This window comes from Myotis davidii, unplaced genomic scaffold, assembly GCF_000327345.1.
Source record: "Myotis davidii unplaced genomic scaffold, ASM32734v1 scaffold4004, whole genome shotgun sequence".
NCBI lineage: Eukaryota > Metazoa > Chordata > Mammalia > Chiroptera > Vespertilionidae > Myotis > Myotis davidii.
In genome coordinates, this window is record NW_006294866.1 from 1 (window position 1) to 17,071 (window position 17,071).

Sequence of the window (17,071 nt, forward strand, 5' to 3'; positions counted from 1 at the left end):
TTTCTGAGTACAGGTCCTTTACCTCCTTTGTTAGATTTATTCCTAGGTATCTTGTTTTGTTACAGTCATAAATGGGATTGTTTCTTAAGTTTCTCTTTCTGTGAGTTCATTATTGGTGTATTTAAAAAGCCATAGATTTCTGGGTATTAATTTTGTATCCTGCTGCATTGCCAAATTCATTTATTGAGTCTAGTTTTGATGGGCAATATCATGTCATCTGTGAATAATGACAATTTGACTTCTTCTTTTCCAGTTTGGATGCCTTTTATTTCTTCTTCTTGTCTGATCGCTATGGCTAGCACTTCCAGTACTATATTGAACAGGAGTGGTGAAATTGGATATCGCTGTCTTGTTCCCATTCTTAGGGGAAATGAGTTTAGTTTTTGCCCATTGAGTATGATGTTGGCTGTAGGTTTGTCATGTAAGGCTTTTATTATGTTGTGGTATGATCCCTCTATCCCTCTATGCTGAGAGTTTTTATCAAGAAAGGGTGTTGGATTTTGTAAAATGCCTTTTCTGCATTGATTGATCACGTTTTTTGATTTGAGGATATTGTACCAGCCTTGCATCCTGGAATAAATCCCACTTGGTCATGGTGTATGATCTTTCTAATGTAATGCTGGATCCGACTTGCTAGAATTTTGTTGAGGATTTTAGCATCTATGTTCATGAAGGATATTGGCCTGTAATTCTCTTTCTTTGTAGTTTCACCCCTTTTTTTCATAGAAGTTATTTTGGCAATGGTGGAGTAGGTGACATGTGATAATATAAAATTTACCCTACATGTCATAAATTGCAAATCCTTTGATCAATACCAAATTTATACCCATTGACGAGACTACAATCCTCAGAACACTAGAGTTTATCTCTTATGCACCTTCTGTGAAAGTCAATATCTGTATCACCTCATAAAATAATCAGAAGAAAAACACAGTAAATAATTAAGTATATCCTAAGAATCCTGAAACACCAATCAGAAATACTTTATGCACTGCTATGTTCATAGCAATGTTACTTACAATAGTTATGATCTGGAAACAGTCCAAGTACCCATCAATAGATGAGTGGATAAAAACCTGTGGGACATCTACACAATGGAATACTATGAAGCTGTAAAAAGAAGAAACTCTTACTCTTTGAGACAGCATGGAGGGACTTGGAGAATATTATGTTCAATGAAATAAGCCAGTCAGAGAAAGAAAAATATCACATTATCTCACTTAACTGTGGAATCTAATGAACAAAATAAATTGATGAACAAAATGGGTCTAGAGACATGGAAGCATCCAACAGACTGATGAATCTCAGATGGGAGGGAGTGATGGTGAGCAGGAAGAGATCAACCAAAGAATGTATATGCATATATGCATAACTCATAGACATAGACAATACTGCAGCAAAGTTCTGGAGTAGGGTAGGATCCTGGTGGAACAGAGTAATGGGGGGTGGGGGTGGGAAATGGGAGACATCTGAAATACACCAATAAAGATAAATTAAAAACAGTTTGCACAGATGCCAATCAGAGGGTAGTTTTTAATGGCACGATAAGAGATCTTTACATTGTTATTTTTATTGAATTTATTGGGGTGACATTGCTTAATAAAATTATATAGACTTCAGATATATAATTCTACAATGCATCATCTACATGTTACATTGTGTTCACCACCCAAGTAAAGTCCTCTTCCATCACCATTTATCCCCACTTTACCCTCTTCTACCTCCCCACCTGCCTCATTCAGTATTTTTCATGATGTCATAGATCTTTCCTTAGAAGCACAAGAACTCTACATGCTCTGATATTAGGAAAATTAGATTTACTGTGTGTGCATATGTGTGCATATGTATATGTGTATATATGTATTACATATGTTATATATATAAAATCTTCTAATGGAGATAAAATGAAACTAGACAGAAAAATTAGATAGCTGGGTATTAATGCTTTTGTTGAAGACTGCGCTCAAGTCCATTTTTTCACATCCGAACAGTTCATCCATTGAAATGTCATTTAATAGCTTTAAGCCCTGCTTTATTCATCTGCAAAGTGTTCAAAATAATCACCCCTCTTTCAAAGACTTAAAAACTTAAATGGGAAAGTGTAATACAGAACTCAACACATGATGAGTTCTCTCTGCCAAAATAATCCCCTTTCACATGGACACCCAATGTGCTTTATTCAACCTGGTTTTACTTGGATATTTAGATCTGGAAAAACTGTGCTACCATCCCCTTCTATGATGAGAATAATGGACAACAATTTAAATAAGCTAACACAATTTCAAAATAATAAAAAGTAACTTGATTTCCTTTTTCATTGTCCTATTTGATCAGGGTATAATTTTTTAAAACACTATACAATGTATTTAGTTAGTTCCTCCTTGTCATTAATTTCACTCAATAAAAGAATTGAAATTTAAACTGACTCATCATCTCCACACACACACACATTCAAGTAAGGGGAAGAAGAATAATAATTTGGTAGTGGACTACAACCCATTCGAAATAGGATAAAAAATACAAAGAGAGAGGCACAGTAAATAGCCAATTTCTTTTTTACATTGATGAAAGTTTTTAAGGCTACATAGAGGTCAGGAACCACTTCATGATGCAATGTTTGCTTCCACATAACTGTGTGTGATTATATTTTATTTTATTTTGAGCCTGGGACTTTCTGCCATTAGAGGATTGACTACACAATTAAACCCTATAATATAGTCCCCATGGTCATCCAATTGTCTTCCAAGAAAACAAAATAAAAGTGCAGCAACATGTATTCACTCAGAAGGAGTCTCTCATTTTAACCAAAAGGTAATTCAAATATTCATTGCATTTCATTTACAGAGTGAAATCTTTCTCCTTTATTTTTAAGCTCCAACTGAGAACCCTTAATAAAAACAAAAAAATAATAATCTGCAGGAGTAATACACTGAGGAAGGAAGCTCATAAAGATTTCATGCTGTTATTCATTGCGGGGGACAGGTACTGTGTGTGGAACTACATTACATTTATTTGATTGTGTACTTTATATCAAAAATAATTATTTAGGTCATTTTTAATACTCTACAAAACCATCCTATAATATACAATATATATCAACTTATTAGTCATTTGAAATGGGCACTGTTTTTGTTGCTTGAGGCACACAAGAAATTTCTGGGAGGCAATGCATGAATTTTGGAATTGTAGAATAAACAGAGTGGTCTTGAGAAATAAACAATGGATTTGTGTTAAATGCACACACCTTTCAGAGACTTGGGGAGACTAAAGCAGCAATATTTTTATCCTTGGCATTTTGAATGTGGGCTGGTAGGGAACAACATCTGTTGCATTTGAAGAAACTCAAGTGGAGTACGTGGATTGAGACCAGCCATCTGAGGAACCTGCAACAGACTTAATAAGGTCAATTGCTTCATAATTTCAAATGCTTCTCTGTTTCTCCACTAGTTTTCCTCTTCGTTCAGTCACTTTCCTTACTATACTTTATTAACCTAAAGGTTTTATTTTTCATGTAGGAATAGGCTCGTTAACATTTCTACTATTTCCTATAACCTTTGGAGAGGGAAATATCTATATCCATATAAGCTTAAGCAAACTATATGTGTAACACATGACCAGAACTAATTATACTTTGGTGACCGAGTTCATCCTGCTGGGATTAGCAGACACGCTGGAGCTACAGATTATCCTCTTTTTCCTCTTTTTGGTCATTTACACGCTGACAGTTTGCGGGAATGTTGGGATGATCCTCTTAATCAGGACTGATTCCAGACTCCACACACCCATGTATTTCTTCCTGGCTAACCTGTCCTTTGTGGACGTTTGTTATTCGTCCACCGTCACCCCAAAGATGCTGGTGGATTTGTTGTCAGAGAAGAAAACCATCTCCTTTGCTGGCTGCTTTCTGCAGCTGTACTTCTTTATCGCCTTGGCCACAACTGAATGCATCCTCTTTGGCTTAATGGCCTATGACCGGTATGTGGCCATATGCAACCCTCTGCTGTACCCCTTGGTCATGACCAGGACGGTCTGCCTGAAAATGGCAGCAGGGGCTTTTGCAGCAGGACTCTTGAACTCCATGGTGAACACAAGTTATGTAAGCAGCCTGCCATTCTGCAGTTCCAATGTCATCCACCACTTCTTCTGCGACAGCCCTCCACTCTTTAAGCTCTCCTGTTCAGACACACGCCTGAATGAAAGCATCTTTTCCACTTTTGCTGGAGTAAATATGGTGGGGGTTCTGCTGGTCATCCTCACCTCCTACTCCTACGTTCTCGTCTCCATCTTTCGTATGCATTCAGGGGAGGGCAGGCACAAAGCTTTCCCAACGTGTGCCTCTCACCTGATAGCCATAATTCTCTTCTATTCCACCGCCATCTATACTTATCTGAGACCAACATCCAGCTACTCCCTGGGTCAGGACAAAGTGGCTTCTGTGTTCTACACGGTGGTGATCCCCATGTTGAACCCACTGATCTACAGCCTCAGGAATAAGGAAGTGAAGAAGGCTTTACGGAATGTAATTACCAGGAAAAGGATCCCTGCATTTCTGTGATTGTTTGGTTAATTTTCTGGACCTAACAGAGTATTTAAGGAACTTGCAAAGCCTATTCAAGCCTCCAGTTTTTCATAAGAATATTTCTATTTATGTCCTTTAATATTCAAGTATATTAACAAACTTATATACAACCATAAAACTTTTATGTAACCATTTTGTGTATTCATGGGTCCTAAACAATACGGCCTATTTGTAATAAAATCTTACCTAGGGAAACGAAGATATTGAATGTTTAGAGACAAAAGTCACAATATCACATAAAACTAGCTATAGTAAACATTGATAATTACACATTCATCTTTTTCTCATGTATTCTTTTTTCACCATTTGTGATTTCTAAGAGAATATTATCTATTACCTGTCAATATTTGTTAAATTGAGAATGTTATCCATTTTTGAATATTAAAGTATCTTGTGGAAAAAATATTTAAATTTTGAGATTATAGTTTTAATTACCACTATAAACTCTCCAGCTTTTATATGCCTCATTACCCATATATACACACATATACATATTCCTTAAAAAATAAGTGTGATTTTGTGCAAAAGTGTGATTTGAGAAAATTGCTGTCTGATTAGAATGTCCCAGTTACTTCTCTTTCCTTCCCTTCTCCTCAAAAATTTCCAATTCTCTCGCTTCCTCTCTCCCAGACTGACACACACACAGTAATCTCCACACATACACATTTGGCTGCTGCAAAGAGTTTACTGCATGAAGACTTAAATGGCTGAATGTGCCACATATTTTTTACCATGGCTCATGGATTTCTTGCGTATAGAAATCCTCTATACATTTCTAGTAAAAATATATTAAAATTAATATATTAAAATTAAAATTAATCTTAATATGCAGGTAGACAGGCAGCTGGGTTAGTAGAACCCTGGAGGAAACTGAGTGAGGGCCAGTGCTTGCTGAGGACACAGCCACATTTACAGTTATTGGACAGAAATGTTTCACCACCTTTCCTTTACCCTTGCTGATAGATGTTGTGATGAAGAAGTCATCTGAGATATGGCATAGCAGAGCTTATGGTTTGTCACACAGAGGTCATCCAGCTTGACCATTCATAATGCCCTCAATGGTCCACATAGGTGACCTTGGTCAAACAAATGTTCATGAAGCTATTGGTGTTGTCTGTGGACCTGTGGGCCATGCTCTCACCCCACAGGTATATAGTAGGTACCTGGCCCTGGAGCCCCTGCAGCAGAATAATCAGGCTGTCTCAGGGGTGGTTCACTATTTCCTGGGTGCCTTGCCTACTTTCTTCTGCACCAGCTGGCTGCTCATCGGCTGGATTTTTTTCTGCTTTCCCTGCCTTGTATATTTAATGGAATCACATATGGGACCAGGATATTTCACAAATAAAAACTAATATAGTCCTTCCATTCAATGCTTTAATTTCCAGTAAAACAGAAATAGAAAAATGCTTGAAAGATGAACCCATTTACTCTGATATTTGGGATTTTAGACATGTCATATTTTAAGACATCTTCTCTATTTTCTAGTTCAGTTTTTCTACATTTAATTAATCTCATTTAAAAGTTCTACAGATATTTTCAATGTTGAAAGCTATTGTCTTTAATGATGTTTCTTACTTTTTAATTCATTAAATATAAGCTTTTTCTGTAAATTTCAATTATTTCTTAAATCCATTAGTATTTACAAAATCACATTTATCATATGTTCTTGCTTATTGTTCAATACATTTATATGAAAGTTTTTCCAACTATTTTTTACTCTCTTTAACTCAAAAGAAATCTAAATAATAAAAGCATTATAAGCCCTAGCCCGTTTGTCTCCGTGGGTAGAGCATTGACCTGCAGACTGAAGGGTCCCAGGTTGGATTCTGGTCAAGGACATGTACCTTGGATGCAGGCTTCTCCCTGGCCTGGGCCCTGGTCAGGTCTCATGCAGGAGGCAACCAATAGATGTGTTTCTCTCACATCAGTATATTTCTCTGTCTTTCCCTCTCTCTTCCACTCCCACTAAAAACCAATGGGAAAATATCCTTGCATGAGAATTAAAAAAATAAAGGCATTAAGAGATTTCTAATTTTGATTTTGTACTAGAGGCCTGGTGCAAGAAATTTTTGCATGGGGAGGGGGTGTCCCTCAACCCAACCTGCACCTTCTCCAATCTGGGACCCCTCAGGGGATGTCCAACTACCGGCAGTCGGACATCCCTCTCACAATCCGGCACCTCTGGCTCCTAACCACTTACCGGCCTGCCTGCCTGATTGCCCCTAACCACTTCTGCCTGCCAGCCTGATTGCCCACAACTGCCCTTCCCTCCCGTGACCTGCCTCCTCCACCAGGACCCGCCTCCTCTGCGCAAGAAGGCAGAGACACCAGGACCAGCTTCCTCTGCACCATGCAGAGCCACAGGACCCCCAGGCTGCACCACCCAGAGAAGCTGCCAGGCCCCACCTCTGCTGTGCAAGTGGCCATCTCGTGGCGGCCATCTTGTGATGATGTCATGGCAAGGGTGTCACGTGAGGGTGTCATGCTACCTAGGCTTTTATTATATCAGATGCGTGTGATTTGGCATTCTCTTCTTTCTTCAGGACCTGACAATATTTATTAACCCCCCCCCATGAATGTAATGTTATTTTTGCCTTTTTGATATACTATCTCCATTGCTTCTGGTTTTTATATTCCCAGTCCTTTATTTTACTTGAATGTTTACTGTTACTACATTCCCCAAATAGACACATATCAATCAATGTTTTGCCTTATTCAAAAGTTTTGAGTAATTCATGTATTAAAATGAATGAAGTTTGAAATGTATGTCTTTAGGCTATATTTTAATCAACATTTTTATCAGTAATTAGATGAGGCCAAATAGAGAATAGCTCTCAAAACCTGTGACCAAGTTGGAAAGTAAGCAAGCAAGCTGAAAGGAGTAAAAGAATCAATATTCCAGAGTCACAAATTCCAAACTAACAACTAAATATAATCATTAGTAGATGGAGCCCTGTATTTAGGCAGGAAAATATGAGTACAGGTTGATGTTATTATATAAAACTAGAGGCCTGATGCACAAAATTAGTGCACTGGCGAGGGTTGGGGGGTGTCCCTCAGCCCAGCCTGCACCCTCTCCAATCCAGGACCCCTTGGGGATGTCCAACTGCCAGTTTAGGCCCAATCCCATGGGCCTAATCACTCTCACAATCCAGGACCACTGGATCCTAACTGCTCACTTGCCTGCCTGCCTGATCACACCTAACCGCCTCTGCCTCAGCCCCACACCGAGGATTCCAACCTCTGGCTGGCCACAGGCACCCGGGAACCGGGCTTCCCTCCCTCTGGCTGGCTGCAGGCATCCGGACCCAGGCTAGCTTCACCCAGACCAGCCACACAGGGAACCATGTGCAGGCGGCTTCACCCGGGCTGGCCACAGGTGCCCAGGACCATGGGGTGGGTGGCTTTGCCTGGTGCTGCCTCTGTAGGCACCTGGGACTGCAGGGAAGGCAGCTTTTCTCCATATCCCAGGTCACAGCTGCAGGCACCTGGGACCATGGAGTGGGCAGCTTCTCTTCCTCTCCCATGCCACAGCCACAGGCACTGGTGCCCAGGACCATGGGGCAGGCGGCTTTGCCAGTGCCCAGCTTTGTCAAGAAGTACATCCAGAAGGTTGTCCAGAAGACATCTGGTCTAATTAGCATTATACCCTTTTATTAGTATAGACTAGAGGCCCTGTGCACAAAAATTTGTGCACTCAGCGGGGAGGGGTGTCCCTCAGCCCGGCCTGTGACCCCTCACAGTCTGACACCCCTCAGGGGATGACCACCTGCTGGCTTAGGCCCGCTCCCCAGAGGATTGGGCCTAAGATGGCAATCAGACATTCCTCTGGCAGCCCAGAAGCCCTCAGGGGATGTCCACTTGCCAGCGGGGAGCAGACCTAAACTGCTGGGCAGTCGACATCCAAGGCTTGCCTGCACCTTGGGCCGGCCCTGGGAAGCTGGGGGGCTGAGGGTGGGTCTGGCTGCACCCCCAGTGGGGCTGAACAGACTGGGGGACTCTGGTGGAGCTGAGGGGACTGGGCGCTGCCATCTTGTGGCTATGGGCACTACCATCTTTGTGATGGTGTGATGGTCAATTTGCATATTCCCTCATTATTAGATAGGATAGTTACTTTGCCTACAAAAATAATGGGTCACTTTTCATAAATGTGACACAGCAACTCAGTCTAAAAGATAACCAGGAGTTTGACAGTCAGACATGAGACAAAGCTACAGAGTACAATGTTGTCAGTGCCTCCTGAAGGTTACAGCACCATATCTTATGCAGTTAGATATTTATTGAAAGTTTCAGTAAATAGAGAAAAGCTGGTGCATGTAGTGATTATGTTACATAGCTTACCAACTATTTACAGCAATAATAACAAGTCACTCTATCTTCACTCTCCTCTTAATTTTAAAGCCCTCATAAGGTCCTTTTCCCATCCTCACTTTCTGATATAGAAACCTTGAGACTTATTATACTCTATCCTCTTGTCCAAATTCATTTTTCCTTATATTAATATCTGTAACTACAGATAAATCCTATTCATGTCATGAACAGAGAGCCTTAACATGTAAACAACCTAGATGATGCATGAAATCTAGAATATTTCTATGTTACATTCTTTGAGGTTAAGAAAAGGTTTTTAAGAATTTCAAATTTAGTATCCTTGGATTTCATATGTAGATAAAGGCCAACTTAAAGACTGGTAATGTCTTTTTGAATTGAATTTATTGGAGTGACATTGGTTAATAAATCTATGGGTTTCAAGTATGCAATTCTCTAATACACCATCTGTATATTGTATTGTGTGTTTATCACCCCTAGTCAAGTCTCCTTCCATCACCATTTATCCCCTCTTTACCTTCTGTTCCCTCTCCCTATCTCCCTTTCCCTCTGACAATCACCAAACTGTTGTCTGTGACCATGAATCTTCTTATCTTCTTTGCTTAATACCTTCATTGGTCTTAATACAACCTTTCCCAATGGGGAATTGCCTCCACTTTCCAAATATGGGCAGGATGGGAGAAAGTGAAGCGGAGTGGCCAGGGGGATAGTGCTGCTCAGACCGTATTCCATAGAGAGCGTCCTCACTGCAGCACTAATCCAACCAGAGGCAGCCTGGGTTGTTTTCTCAGTTACCGCCTGATAAACAGATTACTGAGTTAACTATGCAACATGTCCTGGAGAGAAGATGCCATCACAAGGAATAAGAGGCTATTACTTCTTACCCAAGGTACACTGATATATATTTTAAAGTGAAGTATAAGCTTCAGGAAAAATAAGAATGGCTAAATTTGTTACTCAAATAATTTAAACCAAAAATTTATATTACATAGATCATATCTTTATAAAAGAAGCAACACATGGTGATGTCTCCATAATATAAACAAGTAAGCAGTAATTATTTTATTCTGCTTATTTTACGGTAGTACATTATTTTTCATCTCAAAAATTAAGTCATCAAAGAAAATACTTTCTTCCAATCAGGCTAATTTATGAGATAAATCTTCTGAAATTAAAATGTAGATGGTAGCTATAAGTAATCAACTCAGTCTTTCGTTTTTATAATACCAAATGAGATATAAAATGAACATAAAATCACCTTGCTGTTGTGACATTTCATATTTTCTAAATTTATTAATATTATTCTTAAAGCATTAAATTTAAAATAATATTTCTATTGAATGTTCTATGAAGCCCATTGAATTCTGATTAAAAATGCAGGCTCTGCAAAAATGCCGGAATGGATGGTCAGGCCAGTGATGCCGCTGCTGTGGGCAGGAGGCTGCCAAGTAACCATGGTCCCCTGGACCAGCGCTGCGTCTCACACTGTGGGCACACACTGGCCGGGTGAGAGGGTGCTTGTGGGAGGCAGAGCTGCTGTGGAAAGTGCTCAAGAAGAAAAAGCAAAACTGTTCAAATGGAACAGATCTAATATGCAGTTGTAACTTGAACAACACAGGTCTGAACTGTGTGGATCCACTTATATGCAAAATTTTTCAATAAACATATTGGTGGGGGAAAGGACATATATTGGTGGCCCAGCATTGCACTGTTGGGTTTGAAGTCAGCTGGTTCACACCAGCTTCTTGATATTGGGCATTATTTAACTTCTCCCTACCTCTGCCTCTATGTCAAATGTGAATAATAACAGTACCTACTTCATTCAGAGTGTAGTAAATGAGATAATGCCTGTGAAGTCATTAACAAGGTGATTATTACATTAAAAAATGTTCAAAAAATTGTCGACAATAAAAAAAAATAGTTTCCAAATAATCAGGCCTCTCTATTCTCCATGGCTATGTTAGTTCTCATTGAAACAGAAAAATTGGTAGAGGAGGATCTGGCATTCCCATATTACAACTGCAAAATACAATGAATTACTAATTGAGAGATGAGATAAATTTTAAAAAATAAGGTTATCTCTGGGGATGCTCATATTAAATAGGATTTGGGTTAGACCTTGTAATGTTGCTTATATTTCTATAACAAAGCCTACTTCTCCGTTGTGTTCTACGTACAGGAAACTGGCACAGAAGAGAGAAAACTAAACACAAAGCCCAGGAAATGACAGTGGTTCCCCCTTGGTTTTGCTGCGGGTGTGTACCCACACAGTGTCTAATGGGTATACACCGGCAGCATACTACTTTTAAGCTTAGTATTCCTGCCAAAACACCCTCCCGCACATTTTCTCCTCTTCTAGATTAAGAAAAGGCTACTCCATGGCAGGATGAAAGATGAGAAAAGTTTGAGAAGAGAGGAAAAAATATGTAAGTTAAAATAATAATGATAAATACAATAAGTATGTTAATAAGTATGTTAATCATAAAAACAATGCCTAATAGAAGCAAAACTGTCTATTTTAAAGCAAGCAGTTAACATGGGTTATATTACTTACCCCTCAAAACAATTCCTTGAGTCACATATTATTATTATTACTGTGTATATTTTCAAGCAAGAAAAATTAAGCTCTGATCATTTAAATTAAGACATATTATCAGAATATATCTAATTTTCATTTTAAGTCAATTAATGTCAAGTTTTTTGGTCAGCGAGTACTTGAATCTAGTTAAATTTTCCCGACAGAAATATTTATGAACCACCGCTCCATATAAGACTTCAGCTAGCTATTGGAATGCAAACCTAAATAATAATAATAGGAGGGAATTTTTTCTAGAAAGTCTTTTATTCTATTTTCTTAAATGTAAAAAATAACAAAATGTTTCTGTGATATGCAAAATCTTACCCCCTCTCAGAGTAAATGTCACTTCCTTAGGAAATCATCTGGTATCCCCATAACACCTTACGCTCCTCTCTATGTAGATGCTGCGCATTCTAGGGTAATAACTTTTCTAATCTGTCTGACTTCACCACTAGTCTGTAAACTCTGTAAAGACAGAAACTGGGCTCATACTATTTACCATTAGCATCCTTAGTGTTTAACACATTTTGTGATTAATGACACTTAATATTTACCCATAATAAATTACAACATATGCTACAAAATATATATTGCTTGACTTCCTGATACATTTATCCAACTTATCTGGGTTACTGAAAATTCAATTCTCTTTTTGTTGCAGTTCTTTTTCAAAGGTAAAACTTCTTAGAGAAAACATATATAACCAAGGTGGTATAAATTCTGAACAATTTGAGTAGATCTAAAATGAGGAAATAACAACCAAAAGGGGAAAGAAGAAGGGGAAAAAAAGAGAGACCAGAAAAACAAAGAGATGGAAAGAGAAGACTTGGGGGAGTGTACTTTTCTCAGCTTGTAGAACATACTATTTGAATCTGAAATGCCCCAGGTCCTTGATCCCTCCTCTTGAAATTTCTGAGCCATAGCAGAGAAGTAACTAGGAGAGAGCTTTTATCTTTAGGGTATGCAGTGAAAAATTAACAATGTCAGGATAGAGAATTCACTGAACTAAGAAGGCCAGGGTTTAGGATTAATGAGATGCAAGAAACAAAGAGTAGAAATTTAAGTACTCGGTAGCCCAGGATTTGTGAGGGGGAAGGGGAATTGGGGGTCTTAAAAGTGAAAAGGAAGACTATATTCTGTAGGAAGAGAAGATGAAGCTGGAGTCTGGGAAATGGAGGAGAAACTTTAAAACTCGTGACAATGTAGATCTTGGAGTATGTCTCTCTGTGAAAAAGGTCATGGTTTCAACACCAATGAAGGCTGGGTGGAAATCAGAAGAGTGATGTCTAGGGTCCAACACAGTGGAGGAAAGACTGAACGTATTTGGTCTAAAATGCTTAATTATTTAAGGAGCTGATTAGGCTAAACCTACACTGCATTTAGCACTGTGTTTTCTAATGGTTATTCTTATACAGATATTTTAAATATGCATTATACATAATATATATTACATTTGTAATATATATTAATTATGTATTCAAGAGCTTATACATATTTAGAGATATAAAAAAGTGTACAAAACAAATTTTATATTTTATCTGGTGTCAAAGGTGAACCATATGATCAAATTTTTTTACATATTTTATTTTACCTTTCCCTTGTTTAATTTTCCCATAAAGCCCTAAATTTAGCTAATTACTTCTAAAGTATACCTAAGGTTCAGAATATAAGTAAAGCTGTTAGGATTGTTGGGGGTCATGGCAGGGCTGAGGACATATTAAAGCAAATTCTAATATCTTTATTTCACATTCTAAAATTCAAATGAACATAGGTAGGACTTGCTATGATATATTATTACTCATATAAGTTTCTGGGATATTTAAGTGGAATCTTTTGATGATGGAACAAGGCTATATTTCTTGCTTTTCTGATGAGTGTCTACGTCTCTTTACCAGATAGGATGTGGCCCAGGCTGCGATTGCACTGGAGTCTTCTGATGACCTTGCCCTTCAGTCCTCTGAGATGAAGTTCACAGAGGAAACATAAGACCAAACATGATGAAAAAAATCATCTAAACAGATTGTAAACCAGCAGATGCGGGGCAGACAAAAATGCACATAAAAAGCAATCACAGAGCAGATTGGGCAGGAGGGAGAAACATTTCTCACAAGTTACCTCGAGAAGCTCTTACCCCTAGACTAAGCTACCCGACATGTCTGTTTTGCCGTGTTCTTCATTTGTGCATGCTGTTAATATGAACAGGAAAAATAAAGTTTAACATTGTTTCCTGCTTTGCCACATTGGAATTTTAAGATATTGGATCTCAAATATATTAACAAAAGTACAAAACCAGCAAACAAAAACCTGGATTAGCTATGCCATGCCAGTGAATTGAAGCGACTTCTACACTGGGACTGTTTTGTTCATCTATGGAAGCTACAGGACAAAATCCCCCATGGGAAAACCACACTACACTGATGGGTTTTATCCTGCTCGGCTTCTCTGACGTTCCCGATCTGCAAGGATTCCTTTTTGGGGTGTTTTTGAGCGTCTACGTGATTATTCTGATGGGAAATAGCCTCGTTGTTCTGATAATCAAGGCTGATCCTTCCCTTCAGAACCCCATGTATTTTTTCCTTGGGAACTTTTCTTCCTTGGAAATATGTTATGTGTCAGTCACTATCCCCAGATTGTTAATAGATCTTTGTAGACAAAATAGAAGTATTTCCTTTCTGGCCTGTGCTACTCAAATGTATTTCTTTCTGGTCTTGGGGGCCACTGAGTGCTTTATTCTGACTGCAATGGCCTATGACAGGTATGTTGCCATTTGCAAGCCATTACTCTACCCTCTCATCATGAACAATAGACTGTGTATCCATTTGGCAGCTGGTTGTTGGATGACAGGAATTCCAGTGCACATAGGGCTCACCTACCAGATTTTCTCTCTACCCTTCTGTGGATCTCACCAGTTGAATCACTTTTTCTGTGACATACCACCAATAGTTAGGCTTGCCTGTGGGGATACTTCTATGATAGAGATGTTGATTTATGTTCTTGCTGTTCTATTTGTCACTATTCCTTTCATGTTGATTCTTGGATCTTATCTGAAAGTTATCTCCACCATACTGACACTGCCATCAGCAACTGGGCAAGCCAAAGCCTTCTCCACTTGCTCTTCCCACCTCATGGTTGTGGCTTTATTCTTTGGATCAGGCATGATTTCATATTTGAGACCAAAGTCCAGTTATTCAGCAGGGATGGACAAATTTATTTCTCTTTTTTACACCATTGTGATACCAGTATTGAACCCCATGATATATTGCCTGAGAAACAAAGATGTTAGGGTGGCATTAAGAAAATTCCTATCAGCATAGATTGTTCTATGACTTTAAAATGTAGCTTCCTAAAATGTGTTTTTTTATTTATCACAGACTCCAGACATTAATTTTGGTTCTTCTCCAATATTGCTAGGAATCTCAAGTATTCCGGATGAGTGATATCATATTTGTATCTCACATAAAATAAACTATGCTTTTATTTTTAAATAGCAAATTAACTCAAAAGTCAGTTCAAGGTATTGAAATATTTGAAATAACACAGTGGAATCATTAAAGGTTGTTGCTGTCATTGTTCCCTAAGATTCCAGAATATTGCCTACATTTTATTTTTCACCAAGAAAAAAAAAAGAATATTCATCTTTGTATCTCCAGAGCCCAACATGTTGTCTGAAAAATAGTAGGTATTGAATTAACTTTGCAGCAAAGGTATAACTATTGATGTTTTATCAGCTCATGATCACTAATTGTATTAAAATCAAGCCAGGTCATTGAAAGCAAGGAAGAATTATAATCCAACAACAGTAAGTTGATTCATTAAAGAAAGTTGACATTCCACCTGTTTTTATTGGTGATTCATCAGCTAATTCGGTAAGAGAAATTCATATATGCAAAAAGGGGCACACTTAGTTCTAGAATTTAGTTTTCCTCTAGAATGCCAACTAACTGCCTTTACTTCTATTGTATTAATTAAAAGACTTGATTGCAGTTTTGTTTTACAAGTTTTAAATGCATAGAAAAAATAATACAAATTGTGGAGGTGAGAAAAATAAGGTATTTCAGTAATTAAAACAAGGATGTTTATATAAAAACTAGAGGCCCAGTGCACAAAATTCATCCTTGGTGGGTGTGGGGTCTCCCAGCCTGGCCTGTGTCCTGTCACAGTGCGTGAGCCCCAGGATTGATTGCCCCAAACAGGTAGGCCCTGCCCACCCATCTGGGGTTCCTCAATAAATTGCCCCAAAGAGGTAGGCTGGAGCTGGGGGTCTTGACTCCATGCCCTGTGGAGCTGGGAGGCGGGACCCCCAGGACTCCCAGGCAGGCCTCGCTGTGCAGAGGCAGGAGGAGGCCAGATCCCCAGTCAGGTCTCACCATGCGAAGCCCGGGGACTACCAGGCAGACCTTGCCAGACCCCCAGGCAGGCCTCGCCTCATGAGGCCGGGGGACCTGCCTGGGAGCCTGGAGGAGGCAGGTCTCCCAGGCAGGCTCCGTGCCACACTCGCAGAATCAAGCCCAGCCCTGCCCACCTGTGTGTGCAGCCATCTTATGATGGCGTAATGGCATTATGGTGTGACGACCACTTAGGCTTTTAGTAATAAGGATACTAAAACTTTACCCCTGGGATGTGTGAGAAACACTTTTCGCACTTCTAGCTCTCTCACTGAGGCACAAATCAGCAATTTTCCTTTCTTTCTTTAAAGAAACTTTATAGGGCCCTAATGACAAAGGAATAGCTGTGTAAGAAGATAGGAAGATGTAAATTTGAATGCTAGAGCAGCAAAATGAGATAAAATACATATTAGTCATCTCTGTACTCCCTATGTCTCTTTTCCTCCACATAATCCTGCAGGGGAGCGCAGTAGTGGGAAATCAGGCCAGCAGGGGAGGGCAATTAGGGATCCAGGCCTGTAGGGGAGGGAACTTAAGGGTGACCAGGCTGGCAGGGGAGGGCAGTTAGGGGCAATCGGGCCAGCATGGGAGGGCAGTTGGGGGTGATCGTGCCAGCAGGGGAGCAGTAAGTCATTTATCAGGCTGCCAGTGGAGTGGTCATGGGGTGATCAGGCAGGCAGGCAGGCAGGCGAGCAGTTGTGAGCCAGCAGTCCTGGATTGTGAGAGGGATTTCTGGCTGCCTGCTTAGGCCCGATCCCACTGGGATCAGTCCTAAACAGGCAGTTGGACTTACCTCAAGGGTCCCAGATTGGAGAGAGTGCAGGCTGGGCTGAGGGACACCCCCTTCCATGCATGGATTTTGTGCACTGGACCTCTAGTATTTTATAATAATTTATACTATTTATTTTGAATTTTTTTATTTTTCATCTCAGATATATTATTAAAATAAGAACAACTAATAATATCAGGTTATATGAAGTAGACAACATACTTGAAATAATATTATCTATGCAATGTATTTCAAAAGTTCATTATTAATTAACCACTTTTAGTTCAAAATATATTTATTGACTATTGCATGATGGTATTGGGTGAGTGAAAGATCTTGAAATATAATGCCTAGCGATAATGTTATTTATTTGATTTTGACAAATAAATGAAACAGGAATAAAATGTCAGAGCAGAGTGCATGTAGTTCGG

At 39.2% G+C, this 17,071-nt stretch overlaps 2 protein-coding genes across 2 annotated transcripts; both read left to right on the forward strand.

The window, feature by feature from the left end:
* Positions 1–3,609: 3,609 nt before the first annotated feature.
* Positions 3,610–4,555, forward strand: LOC102771168 (olfactory receptor 5F1). Its single transcript, XM_006769409.1, has one exon. It carries the CDS (start codon positions 3,611–3,613, stop codon positions 4,553–4,555), a length of 945 nt encoding a protein of 314 aa, XP_006769472.1. The 5' UTR covers position 3,610.
* A 9,321-nt stretch (positions 4,556–13,876) lies between these two features.
* On the forward strand, positions 13,877–14,800 carry LOC102771452 (olfactory receptor 10AG1-like). The gene has a single exon (XM_015567613.1). The coding sequence runs from the start codon at positions 13,904–13,906 to the stop codon at positions 14,798–14,800; it is 897 nt and encodes a 298-aa protein (XP_015423099.1). The 5' UTR covers positions 13,877–13,903.
* Positions 14,801–17,071: the final 2,271 nt, after the last annotated feature.